This window comes from Geotrypetes seraphini, chromosome 4, assembly GCF_902459505.1.
Source record: "Geotrypetes seraphini chromosome 4, aGeoSer1.1, whole genome shotgun sequence".
NCBI lineage: Eukaryota > Metazoa > Chordata > Amphibia > Gymnophiona > Dermophiidae > Geotrypetes > Geotrypetes seraphini.
Genome location: NC_047087.1, coordinates 134,969,789 through 134,993,936, shown reverse-complemented (window position 1 = coordinate 134,993,936; position 24,148 = coordinate 134,969,789). Strand labels below are relative to the sequence as shown.

General features: G+C 43.4%; 1 protein-coding gene across 4 annotated transcripts in view; it reads right to left on the bottom strand.

Annotated features, from left to right (window-relative positions):
• The window catches only part of CBS (cystathionine beta-synthase), a 370,635-nt gene that overhangs the window by 162,535 nt on the left and 183,952 nt on the right, over positions 1-24,148 (bottom strand). For all 4 annotated transcript variants that reach the window (XR_004539237.1, XM_033942214.1, XM_033942217.1 and 1 more), the window contains exons 10-13: positions 16,134-16,218; positions 9,219-9,324; positions 5,109-5,186; positions 4,414-4,548 (exon numbers count right to left, since the gene is read on the bottom strand). Coding sequence is in view for 3 of the 4 variants with exons in the window: in XM_033942214.1 (XP_033798105.1) it covers positions 4,414-4,548; positions 5,109-5,186; positions 9,219-9,324; positions 16,134-16,218 (404 nt within the window). In the remaining variant the exon portion in view is untranslated. The remainder of the gene's footprint in view (positions 1-4,413; positions 4,549-5,108; positions 5,187-9,218; positions 9,325-16,133; positions 16,219-24,148) is intronic.

Here is a 24,148-nt window from a genome sequence, read left to right as displayed (position 1 = left end):
CATTCTGATTGAGGAGAGGATAAAGCAGGGTGAGGGATAACATCCTGAATTTCTCCTTGACTAGAAATTTGTTGAGAAGCATACACACTAGCCCCCAAGGATTTCTTTAAGGTAGATTCTACCAGGAGAGACTCGTGTGGAAGTTGGGGTTTATCAAACCCTGGAATAGGGACCACCCTATACAAAGAGTCCAACTTACGAGGAACCACAGGAATAGTAAGTGACATTTCAAAATTTTTGTAAAAGGTTTCCCGTAGAATATCATGAATATGAAGCCTGAGGAGTTCCTTAGGTAGTTGATCAAATCTAAGGCATCCAGAAACTCCTTTGACCATTTAGAATCAGCTTCAAGGGGAATGGACATGGTCTCAGACATTTCCCGGAGAAATTTGTAGAAGGAAGATTTCTCAGTCAAAACAGGAGTTTCTTGAGAAGGTTGGTGAATGGAACCCTCATCTGAAGAACCTTCATGTTCAGATAGAACAGGTTCTTGATCAGAATCCTCAAAAAGGTCTGAATCTTGAGTTGTCAGTAGTCAGTGCCAAGCAACCGGTACCGAAGGCTCAAGGTGCTTCAACTTCTATAGAACCTTTCCAGACCGCACCGGTGTCGAGTCAGGGGATGTCTGTGTTGAGAATGACCAGTACCGGTAAGTTGTAGGTGTCGGCTCCTTCACAAGAAGCAGTGGCACCGATGGAGACTCCTCCGCAGGCACAACCGGGGGAGCTGGTGTCGACATGGGAAAAATTTGAGTCGGTAACAGCATTTGCAGCTGGTCCCATAACTCCTCTCTTAGCAACTCCTGAATCTGTTGCCTCAGAGTAAACACCAGTACCGCTGGCTTCTTTTTTTTTTTTTAATTCTTTATTTATTTGATTATTCATTACAATAATAACAAATAATTCATGAATGAACACAAAATGCAAATGTAAATTCCATACAAGGAACAACAAAAATATTTTAGGAAACTAATCAACCATTCCTAGTCCACATTATTGCTGGTCGCCAGTATTTAAAAATAAAACATCAAAAGAAATCCATCTATCTACTATCTAGGAGCAGGCAAATGGCTTATATATATTATACATCATCCTCCAAAAGTAAAATCAATATTAGTAATTAAACTTTCAACAAAGGTTTCTCTTTAATAAAATCTTCCAACTGGACTAGATCAAAAAACACATATTTATCACTTCCATACGAAATCAGGCATTTACATGGAAATTTCAAAAAGAAGGTCGCTCCAACTGCCAAAACCTTAGGCTTTAGCTGAAGGAACTGTTTTCTCTTGAACTGAGTTTGTCTAGAGACATCTGGAAAAATTATCACCGTTGACCACAAAACATCTCTTGTTTTTTCAGGAAATATAATTTTAAAATATCTTGTTTTTCAAACTCTGTCTTAAAGGTCACGAGAAGAGTTGCTCGTTTATCAATTATGTCTTTAGATGACTCCAAAAACTGTGATACATTCAAACTATCAGGTAACACTAATCTATCTATTCCACCTTCATCTGCCTTTTCCTTGGAGTCTCTTGAGATGTAATATATGTTATCAACCTACCGCTGGCTTCTTTGCTGGTACCGTCGGTGCAGCTCTACGCTCCGGCGATGAGGAGGCCAATGTCGAGGCACTCACCAAAATCGGAGCGGAGCTTTTATTGGGTTTACTCAAGGTCGGCAGGACTTAGCTCACTGCTGCGTTGACCTGAGGCCCAGAGGTGGTGGGGGAAGGCTTCTTAGCCAGCTTACGCACTGAAGTGTTAGACATCAAAGATGGTTCCACCGATGTCGATTGGTGCGGTGTCAATTTAGCCAGTGCCGCCAACATCGGCAGCAGTGTCGAATCACCCTCAATTGCGACACCGAAGAGAAGATGCTGCTGAATCAGGCGGTTTTTAAGAGTCCTCTTCTGCAGTGACGAACAGCTGAAACAGGTTTCAGGATGGTGCTTGGGCCCTAAACACTGGAGACACCAGCGATGCAGATCGGTCACAGAGATAGGGCGAGCAAAACATCCACACTTTTTGAAACCCGTCTACGGGCAGGACATTGAAGGGAAGGCGGCCTCGGCCAAATTAAAATTAGAGGCCAAAGTGGTCAAACAGGCCGCGCCGGGCTGAATCCGCGAAAGAGAAAAAACAAAAAATCTTTACTTTTTTATTTTAGTAAAATGAAATAAGGAAATAAAAGAGAAAACTGACTAAAAAGTCAGAGATCCGCGAAAGAAGGAAGGCAGCAGAAAAAAAGATTTCAACAGCCGTTGAAAAACGTGACTACTTAGCTCCGCGGAAACCAAGGGACCACACACCCTACATTGGGTGGGAAGGCACTCACGCATGCGCGGTTCAAGCTATCGTGAACTTTCTAAAGTGTTAAAGTGGCAATGCACTTTTAAAGTGGTCCGTACCGGGGCTCCATCGGTGACGTCACCCATATGTGAGAATATGCTGCCTGCTTGTCCTGGGATAAATCTTCTTTCATTTTGTGAGAAATTAAATAATAAATAACTTTATAATATAACCTAATAGAGTGAATTACTAATATATTTCTAATATATTGCAGGATGTAACAATATATAGAGACAGTAGAGAAAGGTATTACCACATAACTTAGGGAATAGGTAACATAACACATACACACAAACACATTGATACAGTAATAATGTGTGGTAATGCTAATTATTGCAAACTGCAGAGGTCTGCAGAAAAAGTACAGATCTGGTAAATTGCTGAGGAAGGACAGGAAGGGGGGGGGGAGATTAGACATTCCTGAAGGAAACAATGCCTCTAGTAACTGTAAAGTATGATGATCCAGCAATAAGACATAAGGGCTTTGTTGAAGTAACAAATCGAAGGGCACAGCTGGTAGAATGAGGGGTGAGCATGTGATGGAAGGATCGGGTAACCATATATGGGAAATCGAAAATAGAGTTGGTGGTCCCAGAAATGAGAGTGATGGGAGAGGTAAACAGAGGCAGAGAGAATGAAAGTATAGAGGGAAACATTTGATAGGTTGTGAACTGTTACTGTATGTGTTGTTCCTGAGGGATTGGGGTGATCCTGAGTTGTAAATCCTTCTAGTGGGGTGGACATATGTACATATGTGTGTTACTGTGTCTTTGGATACTGAAGATGTTTACTTCCTGTTTGTATGGTGGGAGGTCTGGTTGATCCCACTGGAGGGTTGAGTAGGAGGTGGGTTGGGAATGGAAGGGTGCTGGGAGATGGGAGAGCAACTATCACAGTTTTCAAGGGCAGAGTGCTCTTTCTACTTTGATAGATGGCGAGTTTCAAGGTTGTTTCTTATAATGTTAGGGAGTTAAATTCCCCACACAAATGTACAGTCTTGTTTAGAGAGCTAATGCGTCTTCAAGAGGAGGTATGCTTCCTGCAGGAATCTCATCTCTCTAGAGCCCATAAACGGTACTTGCAGGATTCTAGATTCCCCTCAATGTATTGGGCATCTACTGGGGCTTCCAAAAAGAGAGGGGTAGGTATTCTGTTTGCTACGACCCTGCCTCTAGAGGTCAAGACAGTGGTTTACCTTCCACCCACCCACCCCTTTCAAATCCCTGGTGGTCCAGCGGTGAACCTTTGCTCCTGCCCATGCACAGCAGCTAGCTTATTGTTTGCTGCAAGAACTTGCTGCAACCAATCAGCTAATGGCTCTGCACAGATAAGAGTGAAGGAAGGTCGCTTCTGCCACAGTTCACTCCTGGACCACCAAGGATTCAAAAGGTACAAGGGGGAGGGGGAAAAAGGTAAAACTTTTTAGAGTCGGCCAAACAAGAGAAGGGAGGGATCCCTCCTGTCCCAGCCCACTCCTGGACCACCAGGACTTTTGGCAGGCCCAGTAGAGGCCTATAAAGCATCGGGCGGGAGGGGGGACAGGGTACTGAACCTGGCAGGGAAGGAGGGGAAATAGGGTGCAGAACCTGGCAGGGCACTGCACTTGAATATTAAACCTCCACCCCCCCCACCCCACCCCCAGTTTATATTCGAGTCAACCTTTTTTCCTCCTTTTTTGGGGAAAAAAAGGTTACCTAAGTTTATATTCAAGTATAAAAGGTAATTTCATATAAGGCCAATTCTCTCAAATGGGCTGAAATCAGTTTTAGCTGCCTATTTGCCTTTCTCTGCCCTAACTCTGCCTTCTAGATCACCAAAAATTTAAGCTGCTAAATATGGCACCCTAGAGAAACTTGGGCGATAATTTTAGGGCTCACCTTTGTCAGATTTCAAAGGTTTTAATTTAGCTGTCTGAGTACTTATTTAACAGGCTAGATCCCTTTGAAACTTCACCTCTTTGTTACTGAATGCTATATATACAAGTACATACTGGTTTTCTCATATAATTTAAGTATATAGATACAGGATATCTTTAAGAATAAGTAACAGATGCTACTACATACCCTGACTCCTCAACGATGGGCACTTGATCAAAGCCCTTTTCTCTCAGAATCTCTATGGTTTTCTCACAGGTGACACTGGGTAGTACAGTTAGAGGGGCACAAAGCTTTAACGCTTGAACTTTGATGTGCCACCACCTGAAAAAAAAAATCCCAGTAAATCATCACAGTAGAACCTGAAAAAAAAAGAATCGCAGTACTAAAGCAGGGTGCAAGAAATCCTCACATATAGTAAGACAAGGCTGCTCAATCACAGTTCGAGGGCCACAATCCAGTCAGGTTTTAAAGATTTCCACAATGAATGTGTGCAAGAGATCCATTTGCATACAGTAGAAGCAGAAGAAGCAAATCAATCTCACGCACATGGTTGGAAATTTTAAAACCTCAACTGGGTTGTAGCTCTCAAGGACTAAAGTTGCCCACACCTGTAGTAGGGAATTGGAGAAAGTAGTAGCACTGATTCAGTAGAAAGGGAATCTCACCCACAGCAGGGCCTAGAAGAGTCACATCATTCCACCATGTTATTCTGTAACAGTACTGATAAACTGGAGAGGGTTCTTGGCTACAGCAGGGTCTCAGATTATAAAACAGTCTGCCATAATATTCTGTTTTGGAGGAGAAACAGTGCTGCCATATAGTAGAAACTTTCCAGTATGGTTGAGAGACTTTCACACAGCTGAAATGTAGTAAAACCTTACCATGGCTTGTTATCTTCAAGGTCTTCATCTTTCATGAACTGCTTTTGGAGCATCCATTTGTTGCTCAAAAACTTAGACCTAGTAAAGAAAATAAACTAAATGAATCCCTGGTGCGTTGCTAATCCACTGACTTTATATATCCTAAACAATCCCTGCTTATAAAAGTAAATGCCAGACTGGAATAAAATGCAGCATTTTTCATGCAAAATTAGCAGCTTTATTCCAGCCTTTTCATCCACCTTTTTCAGTCTCTCCCAAAAGTCTATGCAAAAGTCAAGTCCAACCCAATATCAGGGTAAACTATTAGTGATATTCAAACCAAGATTGATGGTATAAACACATTTTTTGGATTTGCAGGGGCAAAGTTGCAGCCATATAACCAAAGGACATTGCCTCTGAGTCAAAAGAACTGGCCTCCTTTGTTTCAATTACACTGGGAACCTAGAAATAGAGTTATGTACACATTGCTCATATACCTCAATTTTAAGAAATTCCTGTAAGTTGAGTCTAAAGATATCTCAACAGTGCATTTTATCTAGTGTATTTAAATAGTACTGAATTTGAAAGTATGAGGAAAACCTAACCAATACATTTGCTTTAACTCATTATTAACCAAATGAGGAACTTCACACAGATCTTACTGTTCCCAATCCTCAAATGCATCAGCTAGGTACAATTAAATTGATGAGATCAAAGGTTCAGGTGGGAGCTAAGCTGGTATTCAACTAGGTACAATGGCTAAAAAGCTGCTTTTCTGAGAACAGTAGGAAGGGTGAAGTTTAAGGATGCTGATCTAACATCAGAGAAAGGAAACATCACTCTGGTTTAAGGGGGCAATTTTCACACTAGTTTTTAGTTGAAAGGAGAAAGTATCTTTTTGGTTGGTAGATGCACAAGATAGCCTACCCTTGGCATTTAAGCTAAGTTGTTTCCAAAATCTATGGGAGTAAATTCTATAAGCTATAGAGCTGATATAACAAAGAGAGAGGCCTAGGCATCTTACACACAGCCAGCCACGTATTCTCCCAATGTTTATATGGTATTGGGTCATTTTTCAAACAGCTTTGACTAAATATAAAGTGCATTAGCTATAGAAAGGGGAAATAATCATGTAGAAAAATGCAAAGTGATGCACCTGGGCAAGAAAAACAAGGAGCGTGAGTATAAACTGCTAGGTATAACATTGGGGAACAGCAAACAGGAAAAGGATACTGATAGACAGGAATCTGAAGCCATCGGCTCAGTGCGTGGGGGCGGCAAAGAAGGCTAACATGTTGGGCATGATAAAGAAGGGAATCACGAGTAGATCGAAAGAGGTCATAATGCCGCTTTATAGAGCAATGGTCAGACCACACTTGGAATACTATGTCCAACACTGGTCTCCGTACCTGAAGAAGGATATAACACTGTTGGAGAGGGTGCAGAGGCGAGCGACGAAGCTAGTAAAAGGTATGGAGAACTTGAGCTACCAAGAATGCCTCAGAAATCTGGGATTATTCACCCTTGAGAAGAGAAGACTGAGAGGGGATCTAATAGAGACTTTTAAAATATTAAAAGGAATTGACAAAATGGAGCAAGCTCGCTCACTGACAAGGGGAAAGGATGGAAAGCAAGAAACAGCGTTATTCACTTTGTCAAATGTGACTCGGACAAGAGGTCATGGACTGAAGCTGAGAGAAAGTTCTGCTTCGCACAGCGGGTGGTGAACGCCTGGAACTCTCTCCCAGAAGATGTGGTGGAGGAAACCTCCATTTTAGGATTTAAGGTAAAATTGGACGCACATCTTCTTGCGGGACACATTGAGGGATACAAATGATTAAGGTATTTGCCCAGGTATGCCTGGCTGAGCCTCCGTGTGTGCGGACCACCGGACTGGATGGACCCCAGGTCTGATCCGGTGCAGGCATTTCTTATGTTCTTATGGAGGGATTTATTGATCACATATAATTTGAAAATCAACCATAGTTCCAGAAAACCAAGTTCCAGAAAACTTCTAATGAAAAATTAGATTCTTACCTGGATAAACTTCTTTCTATTAATTTTCTCAGGAGTCTGTACATTAGGTGATCAATCCATTCCTACGAACCAGGTTTTGCAGAAGTATGTTACTCACAACTTTTAGCACCTCCCACATTGCCAACGGAGTGTAATGCTCACTTCAGTTATGTTCCAAAGCAATTGATCTCTACTGGAACAGAATACAAAGAAGGAGGGGTATGGGGAACTTCTTAACATACATCATACAATTCTGTTCTGCTCTGCAACTTAGATAAAAATGAAGAACAATTATCAACAGGAATTTATAACAATCATCATATGATGGTAAAAGCGGTCAACACCCATCTCACAACCACTCTCGAAGTACCTTCTCTGTTAAAGTAAGGTCAAACAAAACAGGGTTAAACATACTCAACATTCATCTCCATCTAAAACCCATGACCAGGTCTTCTCAGCTCCTCCTGGTCATTCTCTGTGTCCTTCCTAGACTCTATCTCCTTTCCAAGTCCTTCTTCTGACCCTCCACTGGCCCTCCAGGTCTTCGGCAGCTTTTGGTGCCATTTACCGGTCACTCCACCAGTTGCCATCAGCCCAGCCAGTCCCTCTGCTGGAAGCTCCTTAGATATCTGGCCAATGCTCCCAGGGTCTACTATGCTGCTTCCTAGGGAATCTTCTACCAGCTCTCGGTGCCATCACCGGTCTCTCCAACGGTCGCCACCAGCCCCACCGGTCCCACAAACGATCAGCCACTATACCCCCTCAGCCTTGGACTCCTTCAGCTCTTCTAGCTGCCTCTTGTGGAGCCACCGCCAGTCCCTCTGCTCCCCAGCCTCTTGGGTCCCTCCTGCCTGGACTCCAGACTCTACTGGGCCCCCTCACCCCCGACAATTCTTCCAGTTTTTTCCTGCCAGTGTATAGGTCCCCGCGGTCCCTCCCACTGCAGGTCCTTTCCGCTGCAGCACCAGTCCCCCCTGTCAGGACTGGTCAGCCTGGCCACTCTATTCCACTGCATCGGGCCTCCTATCAGCGCTGGTCAGCAGTGACCTTAAGGGCTTACCGGGAGTTAGGCCAGAGGCCAGCATTCCTCCTCCCAAGGGTCGCCCAGAAACACTTAAAAATGAGATCTTTGCCCCCCCCCCTGATTTTACCATAGGAAATAATGGGGCTGAACTTACAGTTCTGTGGAAGTGCCTGCCTGTCAATTCTCTCCGCAGCTGGAAGAAATGGAAAGGACTTTCTGCCTCAGACATATCCCAAAATCACTCCAGACCTGGAAATCTTCAAGCTGCCAGTCAAACTGACCCTGTCCAAAAACTCCACTCCCACAGAAACTCAAAGCGAGATCCAGGGGGGAGGCAAATTATGTAGCCAGCTCCCTCATACCCCAGGGGTTCTTACTTAGGGCGCCTACAGCCTGCGCTTAAAGTCACTGGGGAAAAAAAATCAAAAGGTGAGCTAACTCCTAAGAGAACGATCCCCAAGCCCTGAGGTAGCACACAGCAGGCTGGCCCTACAGGTCCATCCAAAGATTTGCCCTGTGAGCTGCAGTCCGGCTCCATAGAACCTGTGTCCTTTCCCAGGCAAAGAATCCCCAAATATGGGGTCTCTTGGCACCGAAGCCTCAGAAAAAAATGAACTTAAATCCAAAAATAAGAAAAACTAGGCAGAGCAGATCAGAAATACATCTGCATAGTTCAAAGAAGAAGGAAAAACTGAAGGGGGCACTACACTGGAAATGTGGGAAATGCTGAAAGCTATAAATATCACACTTCTGCAAAACCTGGTTCATGGGAATGGATTTATCACCTAACATACGGACTCCTGAGTAGATGTAACAGAACTTGATTTATATCTTCCTACATACAATAGGTTTATTATGAAGAATACTAGTCTACTCCTTCCCTTTCTCACTCCTCTTAGTATGTCACAGGATATTCTGATTGGTTAGGGAGTTAGAGGAACTGATACGGAACATCTCTGGGAAATTTCGGGATAGGTGGAAAAGAAGGAAGGACTATGCAAAAAAAAAATAAAATGAAATAAAATATGACAAGTGGGATAGCAGAAATATTTCAGGATCAATATATTGCTGGAAGGGCATCGGTTTCTTACATGTAATTTCTGACAGAGTCTGGGAGAATGACGACACACCGTTGTCCTTCTTTCAGCTCCTTTGCTGCCTTTACAGCCACAGACATTGCACTGCCAGCGCTCCCACCTACAGGGAGAGAGTAGACCCAATCACGTTAAAATATTTTCCATCCATTGCAAATCACCAAGTTAGAAAATCAATGCCTTTCAGAGACACTGAATGGTGTGATTCAGCAGGCAATATCGCACAGCAGATTCCTGCTAAAACAATGTTGAATAGTAATATACCTCTACACTGCCAATGTGTTTTTCACCTTTCTGGCCAGATTAATTTTATGCTTTTTGCAATAAAACACTTTAACCACTATAATATAATTTTATCATGTGCACCTAGATCATGTGCAAACTCATTAGTCAAAAGAGTCAAAATCAGCAGTCCAATGATTAAGATTTTTTTTTTTGAAAGCCATACCCCGTGCCCACTTGTGCTACGACGGCTATGTTAACCTGACTGTCACCCTGCTCACCCGCACGTAGTTGAAATCGATTCGTGCCAGAGCCTAGGGAATGACACGGGGGAAAAAAATTTGTCTCCGGCCCCGTGAGCTCGGTCCCCATTCCCGCAAACCACCTTATCCCATCCACACAAGCCTCAAATAGTTTTATACTGAACTTATTATATTAAAGTATAAAAAGAAACAATGGGGAGGGTCACGTGATGCTATGAGCGGGTGAGGACGTGTTCTTGGCCAGCTCTGGGACCCCGCTCTCCTACTTTACTAACTAATTCTCCTGGCCAGCTCCGCAGCAGTGTTTGTTATTGAGATTAGTGGCGGAATATATGGAAAGGTATCTTACCCGATCTCAGGAAGCAGAGGCTATGAAATCGGTGCGGAAAGATCGAGACCGCACTAAACCAGATGATCTCAAAATGGTGGATGCTTCGGCCACTGAGGTCTTGCAGTTCACAGAGACAGCGCTCAACAAAATTAAAGCAGCAGTCGCATGAGTTTTGGCTCCACAAATAGATGACCCAGATGACCCGGCTTGAACAACTTTGTCTGACAACTCATCCCAGACTACCGAATTGGAACAAAGGTCTCTGCGGTGGAGGACACAATGAACTCCCATGAAATGGATATATCGGCCTTGCAGAAACAGCTATGCAATCAGGCTGATAAACTTGAGGACTTAGAAAACTGGTCCCGCCACAGCAATTTGCGTTTTCTTGGCATACCGGAGGTTCTTTCGGATACTCACCTGTTACCTGAGCTGGAAAGTTGGTTGGAACTGGAGTTCCCGAGTTCCTCATCGCTGGGGCCCATATGACTAGAATGTGCACATCGTATTGGAGCGCAATCAGACAGGGTTTCGTAGCCCAGAGTGGTCATTGTGAAATGTCTGAGCTATCGACATAAAATGGAAATCCTTAAACAGTACCGGGCCAAACGAGATGCCTTGCAATTCCAGGGAGCAAACATTCGGATCAGCCAGGACTATTCAGCAGCCCTTACTGAACGCAGGAAAGGCTTTTATCCACTGTGTACGAAGCTGGTGGAGCATAAAGCACGTTTTATGTTTTTGTATCCGGCACTACTTAAAATCCAACACAACGGAACCTGGCATTCATTTGTGACAGCTCAAGAAGCCGCAGACTTTATTAACCTAACTTTTGGACTGTCTGCTGAGGCCACCTGATCTTATCCCACCTTAGTGTTCTTTATTTTGTCTGTTTGCACTGCTCTAGCATTGTAGCACTGGCTGGGTGGCCTGGTGGTAATTGCTGGTTAGGAGCATTGAAACTGTTAACTGTTGTTGTATTATGGACCATTAGGCATCAATTGCGGGCCTGGTGCAGGTTCCCCATTGCGGGGAATGTTCTGTGGGGAAATTGCAGTTGGGGGTTGGGGAGGGCTCTCTGGTGGGGAACAGCACTTACTAGTTTGTGTTGGGCATTGTGGGGATTATTGTGGAAAGGGGGTTGTTTGGTAGTGATTAGATTGCCCTTTCTTTTTGGTGTGAATGTGTATCTGTGTGAATGCACTGGTATGAGGCTGGGCGCCCGGGTGCATAACATCTCATTGATTGGATATTTGCCCGTTATGTTTGATGATCATGTTGCGCTTGATATCTTGGAATGTTACAGGTATAACCTCTCTAGTGAAGCGTGCCAAGATTTTGAGACAATTGAAACATCACAAAGCAGATTTCGCATGCTTGCGAGAGACCCGTTGACAGTGGAGGAACATAAAAAATTACAACGATGTTGAGTGGGTAAGGTGTTTAGTGCATCCTCTTCAGGAAAACGGGCTGGGGTATGTTTGCTGGTCCGTAGGGGATTGAATTGTGACATATCTGTGTTGCAGTCTGACCCCCTGGGTAGATATCTGTTGTTGCAGATTTCTCTATAGGTTAATATCTTTCGACTGCTTATAGCATATGGTCCTAATGACTATTCCCATGCTTATTTCCAGACCTTGATGAACTTGGGCCTGGGGGATTCCTCAGTACCTCTCATAGTGGCAGGTGACCTTAATCAGATGTTGGATGCTACATTAGACAGAACTCATGTGGCCCCTGCAATTGTTAACAATGTGGCTAAAGGTATTCCTTTTCTTTGTAAATCTCTAGGGTTAATAGACCCCTGGCGCTTGCTTCATCCTTTTAAGCGCGACTATACCCACCAGTCTCGTGCACATAGGTCTTTCTCTCGCATAAGACTACTTGTTATTGTCTGAAACAATTTTTTCCCAGGTAGCAGACGTGACAATTGGCCCCTTTGAGGTTTCGGACCACTGTCCCATCTGGATTGATATAGCCCTTGGGGTGCACCCCGTGGGACCCTTACAGTGGAGATTTCTGTCCTATTTGCTGGAGGACCCTGATTTTTTGAAATATTTACAACAACGGTGGGAAGACTATGTGCTGAACAATGATCAACACAGAGAGGCAACCTTATTATTTTGGGAACAGCTAAAGTTGTGCTTAGGGGGGATATTATTGCTTTTATTTTGGCGCGCCGCAAACGAATAGCGAATGGCATTGTTCGGCTGGAAAAATGCTATTAAACAATGTGTAACCAAAGGAGCTTGCAATCTGTTGTTCCGTATGCAGCTTTTCTGCTCTGTGACCCGTGTTTTAAAGGAGTGTGTTGTTTGGCCCACATAAATCTTGGGACATGGGCATATGAAAACATAAATCACAAATGTAGATGTGCATGAAGTAACATGTTTAAGATTGAACATCTGGCCCATCCACGGATGTGTGAAGTGGTCCGTTAGCTCTAGGGTCACCACACATGTCAAGCACCCTTCACATTTATAATGACCAGTGGGTGGAGCTTCAGATTCACATGTGTCACTTATATCAAAAGTTCTTTAAAAGTTCTTTTGTCTGGAAAAAGCTATCCTGAAATGAGTGTCACGGAATGTGGGATGTAATTCCATGATCTCCCAATGTTGCCTCAGTATTTTAGTAATACCATTCATTTTAGCTGAATACTCCAGAATACAAGTAACTATCATCTGCAACCTTCTTGTCTCTCGGGATAAACAGGAGGTCCCTATTGAGAAATTTTGCCCTTTTGTAGGCTTTTTTCAAAGTGGAAGTTGGATACCCTCTCTTTTTCAGTCGAGTATATAATTGTTTACTCTTAGATTTTTAGTCCGCGGTGTCTGAGCACAAACGACGGTATCGGAAAAACTGAGAGGTAGGTAGGCTATGTTTTAAAGGGCTTGGATGGTTACTGGAGAAGTCAACGTGTTACTGGAGAAATGTATTCCTATCAGTGGCTTTCCTGAATACTGTGGTTTTAATAGACTCATTCTCTTTAATGATCAAAACATCTAAAAAGGAGATCTGATGGGGGTGACAGGTCATACTAAATTCCACATCTGGGTGTCTTGAATTCAACCACAAGTGAAAGGAATCTAGTGCTTCTCTTGTGCCCTTCCAGATGACAAAAACGTCATCGATAAAACATAGCCAAATGAGGATCTCACTGGAAAAAGGGTTGTTAACTATCCACATGTTTTCAAATTTTTGCATAAATAAGTTGGCTACCTAGGGGGCTATGGTCGCCCCCATGGCCACCCCTGAAATTTGCTGAAAAAATGTATTCAAAAATCTGAAATAATTTATTTTCATAGCAAGAGACATCAGTTCTATCAAGAACTGAATGGGGATCCATGTTGTCCTGGAAGAATTCTTCAGCAATTTTGATGGCTTCATCCTGGGGGATGATCGTATATAATGATTTAACATCAAACGTGACAAGAAAGGTTATTTCACTTAAATTGGTGAGTTCCGAAAGTTTGACTAGAAACTGAGAGGAGTCCTATAGATACGAAAAACCTTTTGATACTATGGGACGAAGGAACACATCAACAAAAAAGGACAGAGGCTCTAGTATGGATCCCTTGCTTGACATGATGGGTAGTCCAGGAGGATTTACAAGATCTTTATGGATCTTTGGTAAAACACACTGGAACTCTTGGATCTGAAATGTTCAAGTATTCAAACTCTTTGTTGGTCAAAAAGCCACATTCCAGTGCGGAAGAAGTTAGATGTTTTATTTCCAATGCTAATTGGGAAGTAGGATCTTCAAATCCCTATATTCAGTTGGTACATTTAACAACCTATATACTTCTGCCTTATATTTGGCCATATCGAGGACCACCACTGCTCCTCCTTTGTCGGCTCTACAAATCCCTATCTGTCGGTTGTTCCTTAATTTTTTCAGAGCAATAAATTCGTCCCTAGATAAATTGTATGGTTGGTACTTCTTTCTCTTTTTATTGATAAACTTCCTAACATCCCTAGTAACTAATTCCTTGTATAATGTTAAGTGTAAACTAGGAGGAATGGGAGGAGTCCAAGTGGATTTTCTACGGATGACCGACTCATCCATGGTATCGAAAGCATGTTAAGCAAAATATTCTTTAAGATGGAGTTTTCTAAAGAATTTCTCGACATCCACCCTCAGTTTGAAAGTCTGTAAGGGTTGGACAGGGACAAAAGTAAGGCCATGGGCCAAGACAGAAATTTCAGTTTGACTGAACACTTGTGAAGATAAATTAAACACTACTTGTTCTTGGTCTTGTTGGCAGTGTTTTTCGACTTGTCCCGTTGTGCCCATGTCATTGGGCATCTTGTGGTCCGCCCTCTTTGTTTTCCTTGTGTTTTGTTTTGTCCCGGCCCTGTGGAATTGTCTTGATCTAAAAAATCTTCCTCTGAGTTTGAAATAGACCCCCCTTCCGATGGATAGGAAGACTCAAATTCCCTTCGTTTTTGTTTAGATGGATTTGTTAACCATGGCTATACTCTTTTCTTGGCATAGTCATCCTCATCCCTTTTGAACTTTTTGATTTTGTTTTTCTGTAAGTTTACTCTGAAGGAATTGATCTTTTTCTGTGTGTCTGCTAATTCTTTGTCAAACGTGTCAGTTTCTAAACTACTCTTTAGTTCCCCAAGCTTTGCGTCTAATTCAAATTGTATGGATTCTGTAGTGACCCTGGTTTTCTCTATAATCAGCACCATAAGGTCCAATGAGCATTTGTTTAAAATACCAGCCCATTGTGTTAAAAATGTAGAATCAATTATGATGCGCTGCTATTTCCGGTCATGATGACATCGTACCGGGAGTTCTTAAATCCAGCGCGAGCACTGCAGAGCCATCTTTTGATGCAGGAGATGCGTTTTGGCGTCCCATTTGAAGGTATGTCTTGCTGGTTACTATTTTAATCTTTCGAATATGTGCACTGGTTCAGTTCAATCACAAGTTTCTTGTTTTGTTTTGGTTCCAGCTTGATCGGATACGTTACACCCTGAGGCAGCAGACTTGTGAAATGCTGGCCACCGTTGGTGTACCGATCAACCAGAAGATAAGTTGAAAGTCTTTTCTATCTTTTAGCACAAAACAGCAACGCACAAGGCTTTTATCCTTTGCACTGAAAATGAAGGTTTTTTGCCAATGAGGTAAACACCTAAACACCTTTAACCACCTCTTCTGGCGGTGGAAGAGTCCCAGTCTGAGGCTTTTTCCTCCTATTTTTCAATTGCATTTTGTTATTAAGCCTGAGCTGTGCTGCTTCTAGCCATCAGACATTGTGCATTTTTCTTGTGAAAGTGTCTCCTTTCTCTCTGAAACATACTAACTGGACCCCTGTCCATACCTTCATAACCTCACACTTAGATTGTTGCAATTTACTTTTAACGGGTCTCCCCCCCCCCCTGCAATCCATGCAAAACTCTGCTGCACAACTTATCTTCTGCCAACCTCATTACACTCATCTTGCACCTCTCTTCAAATCATTTCACTGGCTCCCTCGGTATTCGTGGGGGTTGGGTGCAGAGTCGGACCGCGAAGTGTGAAAAATCGCAAATAAGTTTTTGGCTGGCTCTGACCCACCCCTGCCTCATTCCGGACCTTCCCGCCTCCCTCCCGGCATCCCAGACTTTACCTGGTGGTCTAGCGGGCTTTCGGGGCAGGAGCGATCTTCCCACACTCCTGCTCCGTGCAGATCACTCATAGCAAATGGCTGCCGTGAGTTCCTGTAGTCTCTCGAGACTACGACGGGAACTCCCCGCAGCTGCATTGCAGAAACCAGTTTTAATACTGCACATGGCATCAAATCTGATGTAAACAAGAATGGTAAAACCAACCCTTGGCATATGCCCCTCAACTATGTCACTAAGTCAGGATGACTAGCACTTCCCAATATCTGTACTTGGAAATGGTGAGGGGAATAACATTTTGGTTTTCTTTAGGTTTAGTAGTTCAAGTGGGTCAAGCTTTGAATCAGAAGGAGCACAGTTTGAAAGTGTAGGGTCTAAGCCTTTTCTCTGCTCTTTAAAAGAAAAAAGTAGTCTAGCTAAGCTCTGAAAGCCCAAGCCTTCAAGTATCATGCAAGCCAAGCATCAAGTCTGGTGACTCACCGCACAGCAGTCCCTCATGTCGAATCAGCATGCGTGCCATGGCAAATGATTCCATGTCATCGCTTTTATACCACTTGTCCACCACCTAGAAAAATGATACAAGTTTCACACAGTCCCTTGCATGCTACAAAAAACTGCAATGACTCATTATAGCAGTTTTATCATTTTCTTCCTGTACTCTAATCCCATGTTCAAGTATGGAAGGAGATGCAGAATGCTTGTGGGTGGAGGGCACGTCTCTGCTCTTGGGGACCTCGGGCAATGACCTGTGTTTAGGGATGCTGTATATCAGGAGGTAGAATGCAATTAATAAGGACATTATCCCAAGTCAAATGGTTGAGGGAAAGATGCACGTTACTAAAAGCAGCTCTCTTTACCCAGAAGAGTGTCCTCCAGTACCCAAAGAAAGTTGTTATTGAGGATGCTTTCTCTCCCCATTTGTCTGGATGCCCTGCCCAATGCTTTGCATTTAGTGTCAGTTCTATAATGGCATCTTAGCACCAACATTCGGTTATAGAATACTATCACAAGTTGGCACTGACACATGGTCGGCGTAGGTCAGCATGCCTAAGTGCACCACATGATGCATAATTTACAGTATTCTATAAATTATATGCATATCTGGAAGATATGCCCCACGATCTACCCACGCTCCAGCCACGTGTATGCCACCCCTTGCAGATAGGCTAAATGCTACCTTATTGAATAGCATCTAATACATATAGGTGACTGTGAATTAATGGTGCCTTTGAAGCATGTTAAAGGAGTGTACTTCTAGATGCCAGTTAATATAATTGTCTTCTTTGTGTTCTGGCATTGATGGAGATTAAAGTTAACGGTTGCTGCAGGGTTGACTTCTATTGGCAAAAGACTGCCACTAATGGATTCTGGCGCGATGAAGATTTCATTTTCAGCCTATGGTTGTTAAATGAAAGACCAAGGATTTTTCTTTAGGAATTATCACCCAGTGGCGTGAAGAGATAAGTCTGTAAAATAAATATGAACTATGATAATTGTAGAATAGGGGTTCTTACCCAGTCCTTGGGATGCATCCAGTCAGACAGGTTTTCAGGATATTCATCATGATCATGCATGAGATAGATTAGTATACAATGGAAATATTTATCTCATGCATATTAACTGGGTAAATTTATCTCATGCATATTAACTGTGGTTATCTTGAAAACTAGACTAGCTAAGTGTTTCCCGAGGACTGAATTGAAAATCTCTGCTCTAGATGATTTCCCCTTACCCCTAAAATGCAGACCCAAGTAACAATGCATAATAGTATTATTGCATTTCATATCATCCTGGAATTCCCAGAAACATGGTCACATACAAGGGCTGCAAGCAAAACAATCACTTTATAAAATTCAAAGCAAGTATTTCCCAAATCTGTTCTTTCTACAGTCTGGACACTCAAAAAGCAATCACTTCTTACTTCATAGTTTCTGCAAACTATTGTCAACACAGGCTTAATCCACTCTCTTCCTCAAAGTTCTAAAGAAGCTTGTCTTACTTTACTCAACTCTCTGCTTCTGGTAACAATCTCTGCTGAGGACCGCCCCTCTTTCCCAGGTACTACAGGCAAAAGAAACACCCTGGGAGAACCTCTTGCCTCAGGGCCTCTCCAAACTGCTCCCTGTCTCGATAATTAAAACTCCTCCCTGCTTGAGCCCTGCCCACCCAAGACCTATTTTGCATCATCTGCTGTCAGGCATCTAAACTGTGCCCTCAGAAAGGAAGTGATCATCATTACTCTACCGACTTCCTCACAGTCTCTTAACAATTTGCATAGAGAAAGAATTAAATTTTGAAACAAATGTAAAGATATTCTTATCCACTGGTTTATGTTTATATTCTAACAATGCTTCATTCGGATTATAAAAAGCTCTTTTCCTAGCTTCTTGAACTATTTCTGAGGATAACTTTACTCATGAAATTTATCACACAATTCTTTAGATGTCTTCAAATATTCTCCATTAAAGTAAAACTCTGTGGGCTAGATTCACTAAGCAAACCGATCATGTACCGATCGGTTTGCGACCCCTTTGCAACCCGATTTTACTCCAGCCCAATTCATTTACCTCTCTGCCGATCCAATTCCGATCCACGCATGCAAATGAGGGGAACGGCATGCAAAGTAGGCAGGGACCCGATTCACTAAAGAAATCTTGCAAACCGACTGGGCTGGCCGATCAACACAAGAAGTGACTGCTGGGGACCAGTCACAAACGTCCTTTCCGACTCTCCAGCTCCATTGCCGCCCTGATCTCTGCTGCCCTGACATTTTAATATTTATCTCTCTGCCCTGAATCTCTCCTACCTGCCGCCCGAATTGCAGCCCTGCTCTGCCCCGAATCTCTCCTGCCCTTACCTGCAATGCGAGCCCATGGTTTTAATCTGCGGGTTTAAAGCGGGTTAAAACCATGGGCTCGCTGGGCTAATAAAAGTAAAGTAAAAGTTAAAAAAAAAAAAGTTGCAGCTCACATGGGTCTTAGACACATGCGCAGACCATCTACAGATCGTCTTCGCATGCGTTGGGATCGCACACTAGCGTTCCTCCAATCACCCTCATTTAAATTTTTTTGTTTTGGGAATTCGTCGGGCCCGGATCGGCCATGCAATTGAGGTTAGTGAATCTATCCCTGTGACAGTGAATGAACTAAGAGAACGGAAGGCTTGATTTAGAATGAACAGGATGCATATACAATCAGTTTCGTTAGTGTAAACTGTAGTGTGAAATCCATCTTGATCCCATCTAATTTTCACATCCAAAAAAGTCAATAAGAAGCATGAAAGTGATAAACAAATTTAATCATAGAACGGCAACAATTCAAATGCTCAATAAAACAAAGTAGTTTCTGTGGCCCTCCAAAGCAAACATATATCATTGATATAGCACCACCAACAAATGACATGCTGAAACCATGGAGAAGAATAAACCTAATGATTCTTGAAAGATGACAAAAATAAGGACTCCTTTTATGAAGCCACATTAGGCTTTTTTTTTTTGTCACTAGCTCCAACACTCAGAGAATTCTTATGAGTGTTGGAGCTAATATTGCCATGATAAAATAGCCTGAATCAGCTTCATAAAAGGGGGGTTATGTTAGTAATGGAATGCGCAAACAAAGCTACTCTGAATTTGCAACTTAGTAAGTCGAATCAAAAATGACGCAGGAACCAGAAGAGGACAAGAGGCTTTGTACAATGTTGATCTTAATGTATCCAGTTTCTTGTTGGGGAATGTTAGTATATAAAGAGCACACACCCATAGTTACCAACAAAAATAACACTAAGAAATGAGTAGTATCAGAAACGGCTCAAGGCAATCTGCTGCCTGAGGCGAGGGATGAGCTGGTGCCCTCAGCATCTAAAATGGGGGTGGGACAAGGGTTGTTCCAGCTTTCTGCTTTCACCCTTCTCCCCCTCCTCCAATTGCCATTTTTCCCAATCCACCACAACTCCCTCCCGCATCTACCTTCAGTTTGTCATAAAAGTTGCTGGGCGGCGGTAGCAATTCACAGAGCTACCCTGCTGCCGGTCCTGGCGTCTTCTCTACACTGCAGCCCACCCCAGCGGAAACAAGAAGTTGTCAAGATGGGGTGGGCTGCAGTGGAGACAAGATGCCGGGACCGGCAGCAGAGTAGCTCTGTGAATTGCTACCACTTTCCCGACAAATTGAAGGTAGATGTGGGAAGGGGGGGTGGAATGGGAAAAATGCCAATTGAGGGTAAGAAGGGTGAAAGCATTAAATGTTGGGAAGAGGAGCACCAGTGAGAGAGCCGACCAGAAGGTAGGCTAGCCAACCCGATGCCACTCCCTCAACAGTGCTGCCTGAGGCTGCCGCCTCACTTGGCCTCATTATAGAGCCATCCCTGAGTAGTATCCTTAATGAATGATTTAATTGTGGACATAAATATTGGAAAAAGGTATCCAAATATTTACTAGTATACTCTAATAAAAGAGTCATGGGCAGACAAAGTGATTCTATAAACGGTACCTCGTGGTGCCGAACCTGTAACATAATAGTCAGCTTATATACCGCAGGACCGTGTTCTATGCAGTTAACAAAAGATTGTAATAGAGTATACAACTGAATAATTGGAAATTATGTAACTTTAAAAAATAAAACTAACAGGTGCCAGTCTGCAAAGTTGTCAATCAACCGCTAGGCATCCTTTATAGAATCAAGACTAACAGCACCTAGGTATCCCTAGGTGTTGCTAGGCATCCTTGTGGTAGGCACTGGTATATTAAGCAAGGGCTTTCCTGGCCTAATTTACTGGCGCCTAACTACAATGCCTAGCAATGTATAAGTCAACCATGTCTATTCGCCGTTTTTTGAAAAGGGCTCCAGGGGAGATGTGGGAAATTACGGACTGATAAGCCTGACCTCGGTGCCGCTCAAAATAATGGAAACAATTATAAAAAAAATAAGATTTTATTTTTATTTTATAAAAAATAAAATTGTGGAACATGTAGACAAACATGATTTAATGAGAGTCAGCATGGATTCAGCTGAAGGGAGATCTTGCCTCATCAATTTGCTTGACTTTTTTGAAGGTGTGAATAAACATGTGGATAAAGGCGAGCTAGTTGATATAGTGCAGGGATCTCAAAGTCCCTCCTTGAGGGCCGCAATCCAGTCGGGTTTTCAGGATTTCCCCAATGAATATGCTTTGAAAGTAATGCATGCACATAAATCTCATGCATATTCATTGCGGAAATCCTGAAAACCCGTTTGGATTGCGGCCCTCAAGGAGGGACTTTGAGACCCCTGATATAGTGTATCTAGATTTCCAGAAGGCTTTTTACAAAGTTCCTCATGAGCGGCTCCTGAGAAAATTAAAGAGTCAGGGCACTGTTCAATTGTGGATTAAGAACTGGTTATCAGACAAAAAACAGAGGATAGGTTTGATTGGCCATTTTTCTCAGTGGAGGAGGGTAAATAGTGGTGTGCTGCAGGGATCTGTGCTGGGACCAGTGCTATTTAACTTATTTATATGATCTAGAAATTGGAACTACGAGTGAGGTGATTAAATCTGCAGATGACACTAAACTGTTCCAAGTTATTAAAACGCATGTGGACTGTGAAAAGCTGACAAAATGACCCTATGGATCCATCTAGAAATCGTGGCCTTGGAAGCCGGTGCACCACATCTAGCCTGACTAGTGAGCACAAAAAGATGGTCAGATAGCCTGAATTCATTGGTGACCTCAATATATCTTAGAAGCACTCTTTTTACATCCAACTTTTTCAGAATCCAGTCTTTTTTCTTAGAACCTAGAACCTGTGAACTGGAACTGGAACACCAGCAATCTGACTTCCTGATTGACATGGAAAGCTGAAACAACCTTTGGCAAAAAGGATGGAATGGTCCGAAAAGAAACTCTGGCCTCTATGAATTTGAGGAAAGCTCTCTGCAAGAAAGAGCCTGTAGCTCTAAGACTCTTCTCACTGAGATAATAGCTAAAAAAAAAAAGCCCCATATTGTACGTCAGATCCATCAAGGACACTTTCTTCAGTGGCTCTTATAGAGCCTGACTCAGCTGTTTACAACTATGGGAGAAGGATTTGGGACAATCATTCATTTTCTCAACCTGGCAATATGCTTTTCCTAATCTGTTCAAAGTGTCTATTGCAAGTAGCATGGCTGAAAATGGGCATAAGATATTGTACAGGTGGTACTATACTCCAGAGCACCTGTTCAGGATCTATGCCTCTGGATACTCTGCCTGCTGGTGGGAATGTGGTGAGTTGGCTCCTTTTACCATATTTGGTGGGGATTAGAGGTCTGCACGGGAACGGGGATCGCGGGAATCCCGTGGGTCCTGTGGGATCCCCCTAGGTCAATGGTCTCAAACTCGCGGCCCGCCAGGTACTATTTTGCGGCCCGCAGCTTCTACTAGTGCTGCTCGCTCTTTGAAGTGTCTCTGGCTTCCCCCTGGCCTCCCACTCTTACCTTCAAATAATTACCGCAGCCTGCAGAGAGGATTGCCAGTGCTACAGCGATCCTTGCAGGCTGCCGTGGTCCTCGGCAGCATGTTCCCTCTGCCACAATCCTGCCCCTGACGTCAGAGGAGGGGCGGGACTGCGGAGGCCGATGGCAGCCTGCAAGGAACGTTATAGCACCGGCGATCCTCTCTACAGGCTGTGTTAATTAGTTGAAACTAAGACTGGGAGGCCAGGGGGAAAGCTGGAGGACGCTGCAAAGAAGTGGGGAACATGCAGGCCTTCAGGGGAGGGGGGAAAGATTTATAAACTATAAGGAATTTTACCGCATGCAAAATTGTCATTTCTTTAATAAGACATTAACTATTTTTTCTGCGGCCCTCCAAATACCTACAAAGCCAAAATGCGGCCCTGCAAGGGGTTTGAGTTTGAGACCACTGCCCTAGGTCAACGAGACTCCCACGGGGACCCCTCCGAGGCCCACAGGACTCCCACAGGGATCCCTCCAAGGCTGACAGGACTCTTACAGGGATGAACCCGGGGTTCCTATCCCGAGACCTATCTAATTTCTGGTCCGGGTCCGGCGCCGAGCTGAACTCCCGAGTCCTGACGAATCAGCAGCAATAGCCTCTGTCATATAGGCAGTGAGCTCAGCACGTAGGCACACAGACTCTGTGTGCCTACGTGCTGAGCTCCATGCCCATGTGACAGAGACTGTTGCTGATTTGTGGGAAGGTATCACATGCAGGCTAGAGTGGGCGGACAGTCCTCCTCCTCCTCCCCTCCCCCCGGGACAAACCTGAAATGGAACAATTTAGGAGTTATGTTCTTAGAGGGGTATTCGGGTGGGGGGGTTCTTTATTGTTTTTCCTTCATGGAGAAGGGTGGGTTTGTGTGGGGTTATTTGGGTTGGTATAGTTATATAATGCTTACTGATGGGTTTATAGTATTGGTTGTACAAGGTGGTGTTATAGTAATGAACTGCCTATTTGTTTATCTGTTAATGGAAAAATAAAAAAAAACCTTGAAAAAAAAAGAACATAAGAACAGCCTTACTGGGTCAGACCAATGGCCCATCAAGTCCAGTAGCCCGTTCTCACAGTGGCCAATCCAGATCACTAGTACCTGGCCAAAACCCAAGGAGTAGCAATATTCCATGCTACTGATCCAGGGCAAGCAATAGCTTCCCCCAAGTCTTTCTCAATAACCGATTATGGACTTTTCCTACAGGAAATTGTCCAGACAACAAAGGTAGATAAAAGTTATTTTATTTTAAATTTAAGTGGAATATGTTAGCTTTGGAATATGTACACCACAGTTCTCTTTGTATTGTGTTCAGTCCCACAGTTGATTGGAGGGGAAGGGCGGAGCCCAAAATAGGTGGGCACAAAATTTTTCTCCATTTACCCTGCTCAAATGATCTGGCAGGGAACCCCAAGCCCCACCAGCTGAAGTCCTCTTCCTCCAGTTCAGCAGCCAGATCTCTCCAAGCTCTTCAGTCAGCTGTGGATCTCTGAATTGCCATCGGCTGCAGAGCTTGGAGATTCCTGGATGTTAGATTGGAGGAGGATGAGAAGGTGGTTTTCAGCTGATAGGACTTTGAGATCCCCACCAGCTATAGTAAAAGGAGGTGGCTAATGGAACTTGGACCCAGGACCCCCTTTGGCTGTGCCACTGATTATGTTCACTACAAAAAGAAAGATAGCCTGTGGCACTACTTCAATTGATTCTAATGAAGGCTATATTCCAACTAGATCTGAGAATGCTAGATATAATCTCGCATTCGTATTGCACCTCATTAACTCGATATCCTATATATCAGTCCTCATGATCCTCAGCGGGGCCACCAAGCACTTAATTATTTTTCATAGTGCTTGGCTTTATGCTCCAAATTGTCATCGGATCAATTCATTTTTTTTTTTTTTATGCTTCTTCACCAGACGCTATGGTTGGTTTCGAATGGCTTAAAGCAGTGATTTCAAACTCAAACCCTTTGTGGGGCCACATTTTGGATTTGTAGGTACTTGGAGGGCCGCAGAAAATATAGTTAATGTCT